Genomic DNA, 14024 nt, shown 5'->3' on the forward strand with positions numbered 1-14024 from the left:
AAATGGAGATGGAAAAGTGGATGAGGGAGGAGGAGGAGGAGGAGGAGAGAGGGGGGGGAGGGCAAAGGTAGCCGCTGGTTGCCCGTTCTCTCAATTGATTTACTACTACCTACAGCCTTCATCTGCTTTCCTATGACGTCCCACGGTGCCCAACTTCCTGTCTGCACTCACATGTTTGTGTCACAACTGCAAATCCTACACTTCAATATTTACATTTACATTTAAGTCATTTAGCAGACAGCATGAAACACATCTTTGTATTGAGTGTGCCTTTCATTTAACCACATGATTTAAGGAGTGGTCTTGGGGGCAAGCTATCATCCACTTGCAGTGTCCTAGTGTCAAAGCTAATGTAAGTAGCTGTATCATACGGATGGTCTCCTAAGCCTGACATGGAGTCAATAGCTGAATGGAGACTGTTCACTGGTCTCTCTTTCTCACCTATAGAAATGAGCTGCTCTCTTATACAGCTACATCATGTCTCTATTTGTAATTTACACAAAAGCTGTGTGATATGTAGCATATTGTGCTTTAGATGAATCCTTGAACAAATACAGTTTTACTGTGTTGCTTTGCATTGATTAATATTGCATGCATTTCATTATATTATATGGCAAGATTCTTTGTAGGATAAACAGGAACTAACTCATAGTGAAATTGCATGGGTAGCTGATAGAGGATTGACAATTATCTCTTGTTACTGTACGTCTTCAAAAAGACTTTTGTTATTCTGGGTCAAATCAGCCTCTATAAACCAATCAGATCACTCAACTGCCCTCCCTCTTCCCTCCTGTGTGAACGTGACTATGTATAACTTCAGCCGGAAGCGTATAGCTGCACTCTGACCCCTAACCTATTACCTCCACGACTAAGTCTCAGAGTATGACACATATGTTAGTCCTGTGTTGCACCCCTTTCCCCAGACGTTGACCACCATCTTCCTAAATCCATTATGATTCTGGGGTAAAACGGTTAGGTTGGAGGTGAGGGTAGGCCACTATGATGAATTTCTTGAGTCATTTCAATGGTCAATTCTAACATGACCCATTTGTAAGTCTGACAAAGTAACCATACAGAAATGGTGGATTGAAATTGCAGCCACTCTTTCTGCATGGACTATATTCCAGATACTATCTCAAATAACTCATCTAAAAAACACTGTGTAACTGTGTGTCTAAATATTACTAATCAAACTATTTTCCATTCTGTTTCTGGATCGAGACCTCTTTTTCAGAGAAGTGTAGGATTATCAGTATTCTCTTTCACCACCTCTCCTCTTACACACCTCTCTTTTCAACAGGCCAGCCCAGGGGAAAAGTGGGTGGTTTCATAGCGAGACTGTGCAAAGGTTTATTTTTCAGGTCACTGTTTATAGACCCAAAATGGCTCTGTGGCAGTAAAATAGTGGTTTTACAATGCAGAGCCTGCACAGGTCCAGGTCACATGTCATTTGGCAGGGTGGTCATTCCTTCCTTGTTTCTGCCAATATGTTTTAATTATACCACTGTAAAAGAGCAAGTTAGGTTAATAGTCATGGGAAAAAACACAGGCCTACTAGAAACAGTAGTATGAGCTGTGTGTGTGTGTGTGTGTGTGTGTGTGTGTGTGTGTGTGTGTGTGTGTGTGTGTGTGTGTGTGTGTGTGTGTGTGTGTGTGTGTGTGTGTGTGTGTGTGTGTGTGTGTGTGTGTGTGTGTGTGTGTGTGTGTGTGTGTGTGTGTGTGTGTGTGTGTGTGTGTGTACAATGAGTGTACAAAACATTATAAACACCTGCTCTTTCCGTGACATAGACTGACCAGGTGAATCCAGATGAAAGCTATGATCCCTTATTGATGTCACCTGTTAAATCCACTTCAATCAGTGTAGATGAAGGATTTTTATGTCTTGAGTCAATTGAGACATGGATTGTGTATGTGTGCCATTCAGAGAGTGAATGGGCAAGCCAAAATATATAAGTGCCTTTGAATTGGGTATGGTAGTAGGGGCCAGGCACACTGATTTGTGTCAAAAACTGCAACACTGCTGGGTTTCCCATACAGTTTCCCATACAGTTTCCCATACAGTTTCCCATACAGTATGTCCCAACAATGGTCTAGCCATCTTGACACAACTGTGGGAAAAATTGGAGTCAACATGGGCGCACACCTACAGTATGTGTGTGTGGCTGTGTTTGTATATGTGTGTGTGCTACTGTACATACAGAGTAATCTGCATTAAGCTGGTTTATGAGGTAGTCAACAGTGACGCAGATATGCCAGTGAAGCTCTATCTGATGGGTTCTGAGTGATAAGGAGCACATCCTGACACTATGGAATATAGCTTACATATTGTACCATTACTCAGAGTACTGTTACTATACACACACCTAATACACCTTGAATTGACTTTAGCACTGTGATTCCAACACTTACTTTTTGAAGAAGGTTGTACATGCAATGTTCATGTCATGAGAGAGGTGTTGCTCTTGCCACCCCTAGATAGTGATATATGCAAGGATCTAGCATAGTCTAATTTAGATTTAAAGAAAAGATGAATATGAGTGACTGATAGTTAACATTAATATTTGTATAAATAACATGTATCTACATATCTGATATAATATCTACACATCATTAACGATACTCTCTGTGACACGTGTGAAGGGTATGATGTGCACATTTGAGTTCCTCAACAACAAATGTATGTGGCTGTAGTAGTGAATAATTGGGGTGTAAAATGACTGTGAAAAGTATATATTTAAAAAACTTTGCAGAAGGTGTTGCGTCTATAAAACCACGGTTGGTCTGCAAGTGTCCATGTAGATTTAGCCTATAGTGACAGATCTATAATCATACCGATTACAAGGATTGATGGAACGAGCTGCCACTCAAACTAACCCGCCCCGCCATTCCTTTGCTGGGGAAAGCATACTCGTCAGAACCTCTCATCTGTAGCGCGAGTCCTCTGTGGCATGACGCACTGCCGTCAAGCGAAAAACTGGCAAAATGTAACATGCAAGTAGAAGCCATACACCATTTTCTGTGAATGGTAGGTGAAGAAAGTGTATAGGAATACGTATTTCGTGGGTTAAATATGATGCGTAAAATAGACGCAGAGGAGAAATACCAAGATCCGTGAAACTTTCTGCGCGTAAAAGTGAAAGGAAAATCAACTTTGGGAGGTGCAAAAAGGTGCAAAAATGGTTTTAAGTCGAACAGAAAAGGCGCATTGAGGAAGTGCAAGACGCTATTCTGTATTGATGATCATCGACAGGCGCACATTTAAGCGACGGCGACACAGACGGAAGAGAAAGCGCACAGTGAGGTAAATAATACATGATAGTGTGTGAACCCCACGGCTGGACAAGCCCTTTAGACCCGCTCAGCAATCGAATAATATCCCCACTGAACTTGGGGAAAGGGAAGACAATGGACATCTAGCTTTACGCAGGACAACTGGCTGACCATATGCTTCATCTCTGCTACAAGCAACAGAGAAGTGCAACCACACGTATACTGTGTTTAAATGAGAGATGCTCCGTCTAGTTATGGCAAACAACGTTATCTAAAGGACGGTGATAAAGATACGTTATCTAAAGGTCGGCGATACTGATAAATACAGCCAGCTAATGTGGCCAAAGCACTCTGTCAATCTACCCCAGCGGCAACACGGCCGCCTTATCTCACAGCGAAGCAGGAGACGAAAGGACACTTTCAACGTTTACATTTTCATATCTACCTCTTACCAATATGGGCGAGAAAGTAGACTCGAGTCGATCGACTCCGGTGGAAGGCTGTCTGGTGGACGGGGAGAGCAGAAACCTCAGCGTGCTCAATTGGGAACAAGTGCAGCGCCTGGACGTCATCCTGGCTGGGTCCATCCCCATCCACGGCCGCTGGAACTTCCCTACCCTGGAGATAAAACCGCGGGACATCGTCAAAGTGGTCCGGAGTCGCATGGAGGAGAAACGGATACATGTCCGAGAGGTCCGTCTGAACGGTTCCGCGGCGAGCCATGTTCTACATGAGGACAGCGGGTTAGGATGGAAGGATCTGGACTTGATATTCTGTGCTGACCTGAAAAGTGAGATGGAGTTCCAGACGGTGAAGGATATAGTTCTGGACGCTCTGCTAGACTTCTTACCCGAGGGAGTGAACAAGGACAAGATAACGCCAGTGACCTTAAAGGTAACATAACTTATTTGTTTTATTTGACATTATCATTTGACATTCATAATGCAGGTTTATGTAGTTTATTACGCACCATTTTAGGTGCACAAATGTTTCTATATTCATTGCAAGCGTCGTATCAAGACTTGGATTCTAATGCAACCAGTGGAAGTTATGCACAAGTATGAGAATGCATAACGATTACACGTTACTTTCATATCTTCATTCCATCTCAAAGTGCTTACTGCAATATATTATGCACCCTACAGCAGCCAATAAATTACATTTATGCCAATCCGCACAGTATCAACATTAATTTATGTGTAAAATAGTGCATTCAGAATTCTTCCCTGCATTCTAAGCTGCATGGTGATAGGGCTGCAGATAGTAGAAACAGTGGTTTCCACTACAAAGAGGATTCACGCTAATCCAATCGGAAGGGGAACCGCATTAATGGTCGCTTCTCAGTTACATGGTTACGTATTTACGCATGACCCAGCGCTGGGGGGAGAGGATTAGCCTCCCTTCAATGCAAAACATATACAGTACCAGTCAAAAGTTTCCACACCTACTCATAATTCCATGTGTGTTATTTAATATTTTTTCTTTATTTTTACTATTTTCTACATTGTAGAGTAATAGTGAAGACATCAAAACTATTCAATAATGTGCATGGAATTATGTAGTAACCAAAAAAGTGTTTAACAAATCAAAATATATTTTATATTTGAGATTCTTCACAACAGCCACCCTTTGTCATGATGACAGCTTTGCAGACTCTTGGCATTCTATCAACCAGCTTCATGTGGTAGTCACCTGGAATGCATTTAAATTAACAGGTGTGCCTTGTTATAAGTTCATTTGTGGAATTTATTTCCTTCTTAATGCATTTGAGCCAGTCAGTTGTGTTGTGACAAGTTAGGGATGGTATACAGAAGATAGGCCTATTTGGTAAAAGACCAAGTCCATATTATGGCAAGAACAGCTAAAATAAGCAAAGAGAAACGAAAGTCCATCATTACTTTAAGACATGAAGGTCAGTCAATCTGGAAGATTTCAAGAACTTTTCAAGTTTCTTCAAGTGCAGTTGAAAAAACCATCAAGCGCTATGATGAAACTGTCTCTCATGAGGACCACCACAGGAAAGGAAGACCCAGAATTTCCTCTGCTGCAGAGTTACCAGCCTCAGAAATGTCAGCCAAAATAAATAAGTAAAAGACACATCTCAACATCAATTGTTCAGAGGAGACTGCATGGATCAGGCCTTCATGGTCGAATTGCTGCAAAGAAACCACTACTAAAGGACACCAATAAGAAGAAGAGACTTGGCTTGGGCCAAGAAACATGGGCAATGGACATTAGACCGGTGGAAATCTGTCCTTTGGTCTGATGAGTCCAAATTATAATTTTTTTGTTCCAACCGCTGTCTTTGTGAGACGCAGAGTAGGTGAACGGATGATCTCTGCATGTGTGGTTCCCAACGTGAAGCATGGAGGAGGAGGTGTGATGGTGTGGGGGTGCTTTGCTGGTCACATTGTCTGTGATTTATTTTGAATTCAAGTCACACTTAACCAGCATGGCTACCACAGCATTCTGCAGCAATACACCATCCCATCTGGTTTGTGCTAAGTGGGAATAAAAAAAATGTTCAACAGGACAATGACATGCCATACCTCCAGGCTTTTTAATGGCTATTTGACCAAGAAGGAGAGTGATGGAGTGCTGCATCAGATGACCTGGCCTCCACAATCACCCGACCTCAACCCAATTGAGATGGTTTGGGATGTTTTGGACCGCAGAATAAATTAAAAGCAGTCAACAAGTGCTCAGCATATGTGAGAACTTCAAGACCTTCAAGACTGTTGGAAAAGCATTCCAGGTGAAGCTGGTTGAGGGAATGCCAAGCGTGTGCAAAGCTGTCATCATACGTGGAAGAATCTACTTTGAAGAATCTCAAATATATTTTGACTTGAACATTTATTTTGGTTATTTCATAGTTTTGATGTCTTTACTATTATTCTACAATGTAAAAAACAGTAAAAATAAAGAAAAACCCTTGATTGAGTATGGGTTTCCAAACTTTTGACTGGTACGGTCCATTAATTGAATATTGAACAGAAAGTGAAAATGACACCAGAAAATCATCTACCACACTCAAATGATCCCCTGACATGCTTTATTTCTTAATATAGTGTATTATTACTCCCCGTCACCAGACACATTGCCAGACCTAGATACAGAGGATGATACATGTACTGAGAATAAATGCAGAAATGCACCAAGTGACATAACAAACACTTTAATCTATTAACATGTTTGGTTAAATTATGATGAATATGCTGATAATTCTATACAATGAAACATTTCATTGATATATTTAATGTACAGGTCTAGGATCTTAATTTGATCGCCCTGTAGCAGGAGAACTTTCCTGCAATGTAGGATATTTTAAATGTGTAGTCTAATTGTAGTTTTAAAGGTCTTCTGAAGTTTGACATTTCCACTTGTTTTTCCCTTACAAAAATGCATTAACGCCTACAATAATATCAATTAATTATAATCCACATAATAATTCAAATTTCCTCTTGCTAGCAAACTGGCTCAAATTAATATTCTACATCTGTATCTAATCATTAATTTATGAATGACCTATTACCATAGACAAAACATGTAGATATAGAGATGTCAGATGTGTGACTAAGACATGTTTTTTTATGTCTGTGTTGTTGTGTTTTCAGGAGGCCTATGTGCAGAAGATGGTGAAAGTATGTAATGACTCAGACCGCTGGAGCCTAATCTCCCTCTCCAACAACAAAGGCAAGAATGTGGAGCTCAAGTTTGTGGACTCTCTGCGTCGCCAGTTTGAGTTCAGTGTGGACTCCTTCCAGATTCGCCTGGACTCCCTTCTCCTCTTTTACGAGTGCTCCGAGCACCCCATGGCTGACACTTTCCACCCCACCATCCTGGGAGAAAGTGTGTACGGGGATTTCCCCGCGGCCCTCGACCATCTACGCAAACGCCTCATCTGCACGAGGAACCCTGAGGAGATTCGTGGTGGTGGTCTTCTGAAATACTGCCATCTGCTGGTCCGGGGTTTCTGCGCCGCTTCCGGACCCGAAATGAAAATTCTGCAACGCTACATGTGCTCTAGGTTCTTCATAGACTTCCCAGAGCTGGGCGAGCAGAGGAGGAAGCTGGAATCCTACCTCCAGAACCACTTTGTGGGTCTCGAAGACAGGAAATACGACTATCTGGCCACTCTGCATGGGGTAGTGCAGGAGAGCACAGTGTGCCTGATGGGCCACGAGAGGAGACAGACACTGGGCCTCATCTCCTCCCTGGCCCTTCGGGTCCTTGCAGAGCAGAACGTCATCCCTAACACGGCCAACGTCACCTGCTACTACCAGCCTGCCCCTTATGTGGCCGACAGCAACTTCAGCAACTACTACGTGGCCCAGGTGCAGCCTGTTTACCCTCACTACCTCCCTCCGCAGTACCCCCATCAACAGTACCCCCCTCAGCAATACCCCACTCAGCAATACCCCAATCCACACCAACCGCCTCCCCACCACCCCATGTACACTGCATGGATGCCCTGCAACTGAGTGTGAGATAGTGGACACACACAGTCACTTATGGAACAATGGAATTCTCATCCTAACTAATGAATGGATCACAGGATGATGGTGGATCCTCTCTTTATTCAAACAGAGACTCAAAGAGAGGCATATTCTTGCTTTAGCTATGAGCAGGATGGAGAGGAGAGAAGGAGAGAGGCCACTTGGATGTGGTCTGACCCTGGAGCGAAGGCTTTCCTCCAAGGCAGAAAACCAGTGGTGGAGGAGAGGAGGGCAAAAGGGAAGGGAGAAGGCCGACCTAAGATGAGGCTGAGGTTGAACCCAGGAGGCCAGTCGGTCCATGGCGACTAGCCAGTCCTAGGAGACCAGGCTAAACACCTTGCTGGACAACCAAGCATTTGGCTTAGGGCTGAATACTACCAGTGTTGATGATGAGGTGAAATTATGTATGTAACCAATGTGTTAGTGGTTATGTTTTTGCAAGCAATGGCTTGAATTTGAGACTCACTCTTAAATATACACCCACCTACAGTATACTCCCTAACACTCATACATGCATAAAAACAAGGACACACTCTCACACACCATACAGTGCATACATGAGACATGTACAGTACATAGGCAAACACAGAGTGTATTGTATAGGAAAGTGAGAGACTTCGGGAAGATGTGGACACGTCCTGATTGGCTACGAAGACCTTGCGTTGACCTTTTTCTGGACAGTGAAAATAAGAAGTAAGACTTACCCCAGACAATGCAAAAGAAGAACTGGACATTGTTTACAAACCAAAGATCTATCTTTTAGAGACCCACGTTTTGGCTGATCAAGGAGAAGAAGAAGAAAAAGCAACAAAAAAATGCAATATGTTGATGTGAATATTTTTGCTTTAAGTGCCTACATGTCTAAAAGGAAGAAACAGGTTTTTGTGAATATTTTGTGAATAAACCCAGACTTGTTCATTTTAGACAAAGGACCATGAGCCTTTTGAAGGATGATGGTGTGTTACTTGTGTAAATGAATGTATTTTAGACCAGAGAGGGACACAATGTGAACTGTTATTGAAGTAGAGGAACCAGGTTTGTGTCTCATATCTCCCAGAATTCGAATTGGATGACGAGAGAGGGAGATGAGTTATAGTGTGAGAGAGAAAGGAAGGAGAAAGTGAGAGAGGGTCCTGAGTGAGTGAGGAGGTTACAAAGGGAGAGGATTAGAGTATGAGTCAAGCCTTTACACTCCTGCAAACGTGTAGTGTCTGGGGACACGCCTGTAAACTCGTGCACACAAGTGTGCAGTAGTTTACAGGCCTGACTCATACTGTTAGAGAGTGTTTTTACCAGTAGAGAGAGAGAGAGGTCTGAAAGTGTTGCTTGAGAGATGTATTTGTGATATTTCATTGTGTGTGTGTATGGGCAGTATATGTTTGGGTATAAAAAGGTGGAAATTGTCCTCATTTGATCTATTCTTCTTTGTTACATTTCTTATGTTTTTTTTGTGAGGAAATTCCATGTGGGATGTGAGTAAGGGGGGGAGGTTCAAGCATTTGCACCTTTGCAAAGTGTGCGCCTGTTATTTTTAAGTAATGAAACCTAAAATAATGAACAAAAGGTAAAGGTTAAGAGAAGGATAATAACTAAGTTGATGTATCAATAATGGTTGTTTTTTGTTCCCTTATAAAGATACCAGGTGAAAACTTTGAGTAAATCTAACCCGATCAATGCAGACATCTCACATCCTTCTATTAAACCTGTTCTCAGATCTCACATCCTTCTATTAAACCTGTTCTCAGATCTCACATCCTTCTATTAAACCTGTTCTCAGATCTCACATCCTTCTATTAAACCTGTTCTCAGATCTCACATCCTTCTATTAAACCTGTTCTCAGATCTCACATCCTTCTATTAAACCTGTTCTCAGATCTCACATCCTTCTATTAAACCTGTTCTCAGATCTCACATCCTTCTATTAAACCTGTTCTCAGATCTCACATCCTTCTATTAAACCTGTTCTCAGATCTCACATCCTTCTATTAAACCTGTTCTCAGATCTCACATCCTTCTATTAAACCTGTTCTCAGATCTCACATCCTTCTATTAAACCTGTTCTCAGATCTCATATTTTTCTATATTTCTCTATCAATCTCTCTATTTTTGTACATGTTGTTCGGCTCATGCCATAGTCTTGTTGATTGCCACGTTCCAAGAGGTTGTAAAGAGTATTGATGCAAGTGCGTGTGTGTGTGTGTGTGTGTGTGTGTGTGTGTGTGTGTGTGTGTGTGTGTGTGTGTGTGTGTGTGTGTGTGTGTGTGTGTGTGTGTGTGTGTGTGTGTGTGTGTGTGTGTGTGTGTGTGTGTGTGTGTGTTTGCACACGTCAGTTCAATGTCTAGTTTTGAGTTGTCAACTAACGTCAATTCTGCTTGAAATCGACAAAACATTTCCCCATGTCATTGGATTTAGCTTAAAAGTTGGGTGAAAAGAGACGAAATGCCCTCATGCAATCAGTTTTTCACATTGATTCAACATCATCACATAGATTGTTTGGGTTGAAATGACGTGGAAACAATGTTGATTCAACCAGTTTTTGCCCAGTGGGAAACTTTCAAATGCAGACTCACTTGTGTCCATGGCATTGCTCATGCAATTTCTTTTGTTTTCTTTCTTTTTTGTTTTCGAAACGTTATTCTCCAAGAAATATAATGTCTTTTTTGAGTTTCTCTCAATGTGTTATTGTTGTGTAAATGACTATTTTTGATTGCCAACCAATATGGGATTGGCCAAAAATGTGAAAAGAATGTGTGAACACATTTGTCTAAGATGAATTGCTTTACCATTAAGAAGGAAGGAAAAACAGTTATACACTCCTGTAGTCAATGATGAATTTATTCTCTTCTCAGTTTTTCCAAAAGTGTAAAGTACAGAATACAGTTGAAGTCGAAGGTTACATACACCTTAGCCAAATACATTTAAACTCAGTTTTTCACAATTCCTGACATTTAATCCTAGTAACAATTCCCTTTCTTAGGTCAGTTAGGATCACCACTTTATTTTAAGAATGTGAAATGTCAGAATAATGGTAGAGAAAATGATTTATTTCAGCTTTAATATCTCTAATCACATTCCCAGTGGGTCAGAAGTTTACATACACTTAATTAGTATTTGGTAGCATTGCCTTTAAATTGTTAGACTTGGGTCAAACGTTTCGGGTAGCCTTCCACAAGCTTCCCACAATAAGTTGGGTGAAATTTGGCCCATTCCTCCTGACAGAGCTGGTGTAACTGACGCAGGTTTTGTAGGCCCCCTTTCTCACACACACTATTTCAGTTCTGCTCACAAATTTTCCACAGGATTGAGGTCAGGGCTTTGTGATGGCCACTCCAATACCTTGACTTTGTTGTCCTTAAGCCATTTTGCCACAACTTTGGAAGTATGCTTGTGGTCATTGTCCACTTGGAAGACCCATTTGCGACCAAGCTTTAAGTTCCTGACTGATGTCTTGAGATGTTGCTTCAATATATCCACAGAATTTTCCATCCTCATGGTGTCATCTATTTTGTGAAGTGCACCAGTCCCTCCTGCAGCATAGCACCCCCACAACATGATGCTGCCACCCCCGTGCTTCACAGTTGGGATGGTGTCTTCGGCTTCCAAGCCTCCCTCCCCCGTAGTCTGGCTTTTTTTATGGCGGCTTTGGAGCAGTGGCTTTTTCCTTGCTGAGCGGCCTTTCAGGTTATGTCGATATAGGACTTGTTTTATTGTGGATATAGATACTTTTTACCTGTTTCCTCCAGCATCTTCACAAGGTCCTTTGCTGTTTTTCTGGGATTGATTTTCACTTTTCGCACCAAAGTAGGTTCATCTCTAGGAGTCCTTCCTGAGTGGTATGATGGCTGTGTGGTCCCATGGTGTTTATACTTGCGTACTATTGTTTGTACAGATGAACGTGGTACCTTCAGGCGTTTGGAAATTGCTCCCAAGGATGAACCAGACTTGTGGAGGTCTACAATTATTTTTCTGAGGTCTTGGCTGATTTCTTTAGATTTTCCCATAATGTCAAAGAGACACTGAGTTTGAAGGTAGGCCTTGAAATACATCCACAGGTACACATCCAATTGACTAAAATGCTGTCAATTAGCCTATCAGAAGCTTCTAAAGCCATCACATCATTTTCTGGAATTTTCCAAGCTGTTTAAAGGAACTGTCAACTTAGTGTATGTAAACTTCTGACCCACTGGAATTGTGATGCATTGAATTATAAATGAAATAATCTGTCTGTAAACAATTGTTGGAAAATTACTTGTGTCATGCACAAAGTAGATGTCCTAACCGACTTGCCAAAACTATAGTTTGTTAACAATACATTTGTGAAGTGGTTGAAAAAACAAGATTTAATGACTCCAACCTAAGTGTATGTAAACTTACGACTTCAACTGTATATACAGTATATACAGTATTTAAATACTCATAAATAACTGTACTTTCTCATGACTCATGCTCTGAAAGGAAAATCCACTTAAAAACTATATTTTTGATATTCTTTCATTCATCCCATTTTTTCCCATTTCATGAGTCAAGTTTTCAAGATATGGGATTTTCAAGAAGTAAAGTGTAATTTGCAAAGTGTCATCCTCATAATGATGCATTTTGCATCATCATGATGATGTGGCAAGTGCCACTGCTTAATATCTTGTAAACTTTACTGCTGACATCCAAAACATTTTGGGTCTGTATTAACAGTGGACTAATGAAAGACATATGCAAATATCATTTTTGTTATTTGTACGTTTTAAAATTTGAGAACATAGAGACATTGACATCAATACAACATCCCCATTCCTTTATCCACCCAGCCCATTCCAAACACCAAGGCATTATACAAAGAAACTGCACAAGAACAATGATAGAAACAAAACAAAAACAAAATAAATCACAAACCATATTTTGTTTTTACAAATAAATAAGATACACAAAAGGTCAAATAAATTACAATGAATGAAATAAATTGGTCTCACAATCACAATGGAATCCGATTTGTACACTGTAGACACTGACATATTACATAACTGCGTATACTGAAAAAAACAATAGCAGTTCTCTATTAGTAGCTCAAATACCATCTGGCCCATGACAGTGTCCCCCAGTCCTGGCCCCGGGACCTGAGGGGACACACATCCCCGCCTCCTCATCCAACGCACTCGACTCCAGTCAGAAGTTTGGTAATGTAATGCTTCTGTGTGTAGCTGGTGAGATGAGTCAGGCGCAGGACAGCAGATATGAGTAATGAAAGCAATTTACTCAATAATATAACAATACACGTTGTTTAAATACAAGGTCACAAATACCACCCGCAATACAATAAACAATTACTCACAAACAAACATGGGGGAACAGAGGGTTAAATAATGAACAAGTAATTGTGGAATTGAAACCAGGTGTGTAAGACAAAGACAAAACAAATGGAAAATGAAAAGTGGATTGGCGATGGCAAGAAGGCCGGTGACGTCGACCGCCGAACGCCGTCCAAACAAGGAGAGGGGCCGACTTCGGCGGAAGTCGTGACAGGTACATTGAATCATGTGTGCCGGCGCTACGGCAAGTACAAAACTTGCAACCCTCGGGACCCCAGGACCAGGAGAATCTGGTCCATACAGTGGCTGGAGAAAACATCAAAGCAACAGTGCTAGGATGACAGAATATAAAAAATAACAAAGATAATAAAACCGGTATGATAATTACAGTCGATTTCTATTAACACATTACATTCCACTTACACAGGACATGACTGCCTATACTTAAATGTGAGAGATAGGCTCTCTACATGTTCAATGAAAGGGGACCATGTCAGGCCAAACTTTTCTTGGGACCCCCGCATAGTGTATCTATCCATTTCAAGTGGCAGAGATGAAATCACCTCCTTAACCTATTGTGTAAGAGAAGGAGGTCTTGCCGAGGTCTTCCAATTAAAGAGGATAAGATGGCGAGCTAGACGTGAAGCAAATGCTACTGCATTCGCCTGGTGGGTGGTAGCAGTACAATGCAAAGGTGGTTTGCCAAAAATAGCAGTGAACGGATTGGGTCAACAGTTTTGTTACATAGATGTGAAAATGCCTCAAATATCAGATCTCAAAAACACTCAGAGAATGGCATGACCAAAACAAATGCCCCACAGTTGCTGGACTGATGATGATGATGATGGCATCTCATACACTTTGGGTCGACATTTGGATATAGTTTTGCTAGTCTGTCATTTGAGTAATGGAGACGGTGTAAGACTTTGAACTGAATGAGCACGTGCCGTATGCAAAA

The 14024-nt window shown here is 41.4% G+C and overlaps 1 protein-coding gene across 1 annotated transcript; it reads left to right on the forward strand.

Annotated features, from left to right (window-relative positions):
• Positions 1–2903: 2903 nt before the first annotated feature.
• On the forward strand, positions 2904–10074 carry LOC123995180 (terminal nucleotidyltransferase 5A-like). Its single transcript, XM_046298593.1, has 2 exons — positions 2904–4164; positions 6885–10074. The coding sequence occupies exons 1-2, from the start codon at positions 3727–3729 to the stop codon at positions 7749–7751; spliced, it is 1305 nt and encodes a 434-aa protein (XP_046154549.1). The 5' UTR covers positions 2904–3726; the 3' UTR covers positions 7752–10074.
• Positions 10075–14024: the final 3950 nt, after the last annotated feature.

Source organism: Oncorhynchus gorbuscha, linkage group LG14, assembly GCF_021184085.1.
Source record: "Oncorhynchus gorbuscha isolate QuinsamMale2020 ecotype Even-year linkage group LG14, OgorEven_v1.0, whole genome shotgun sequence".
Lineage (NCBI taxonomy): Eukaryota > Metazoa > Chordata > Actinopteri > Salmoniformes > Salmonidae > Oncorhynchus > Oncorhynchus gorbuscha.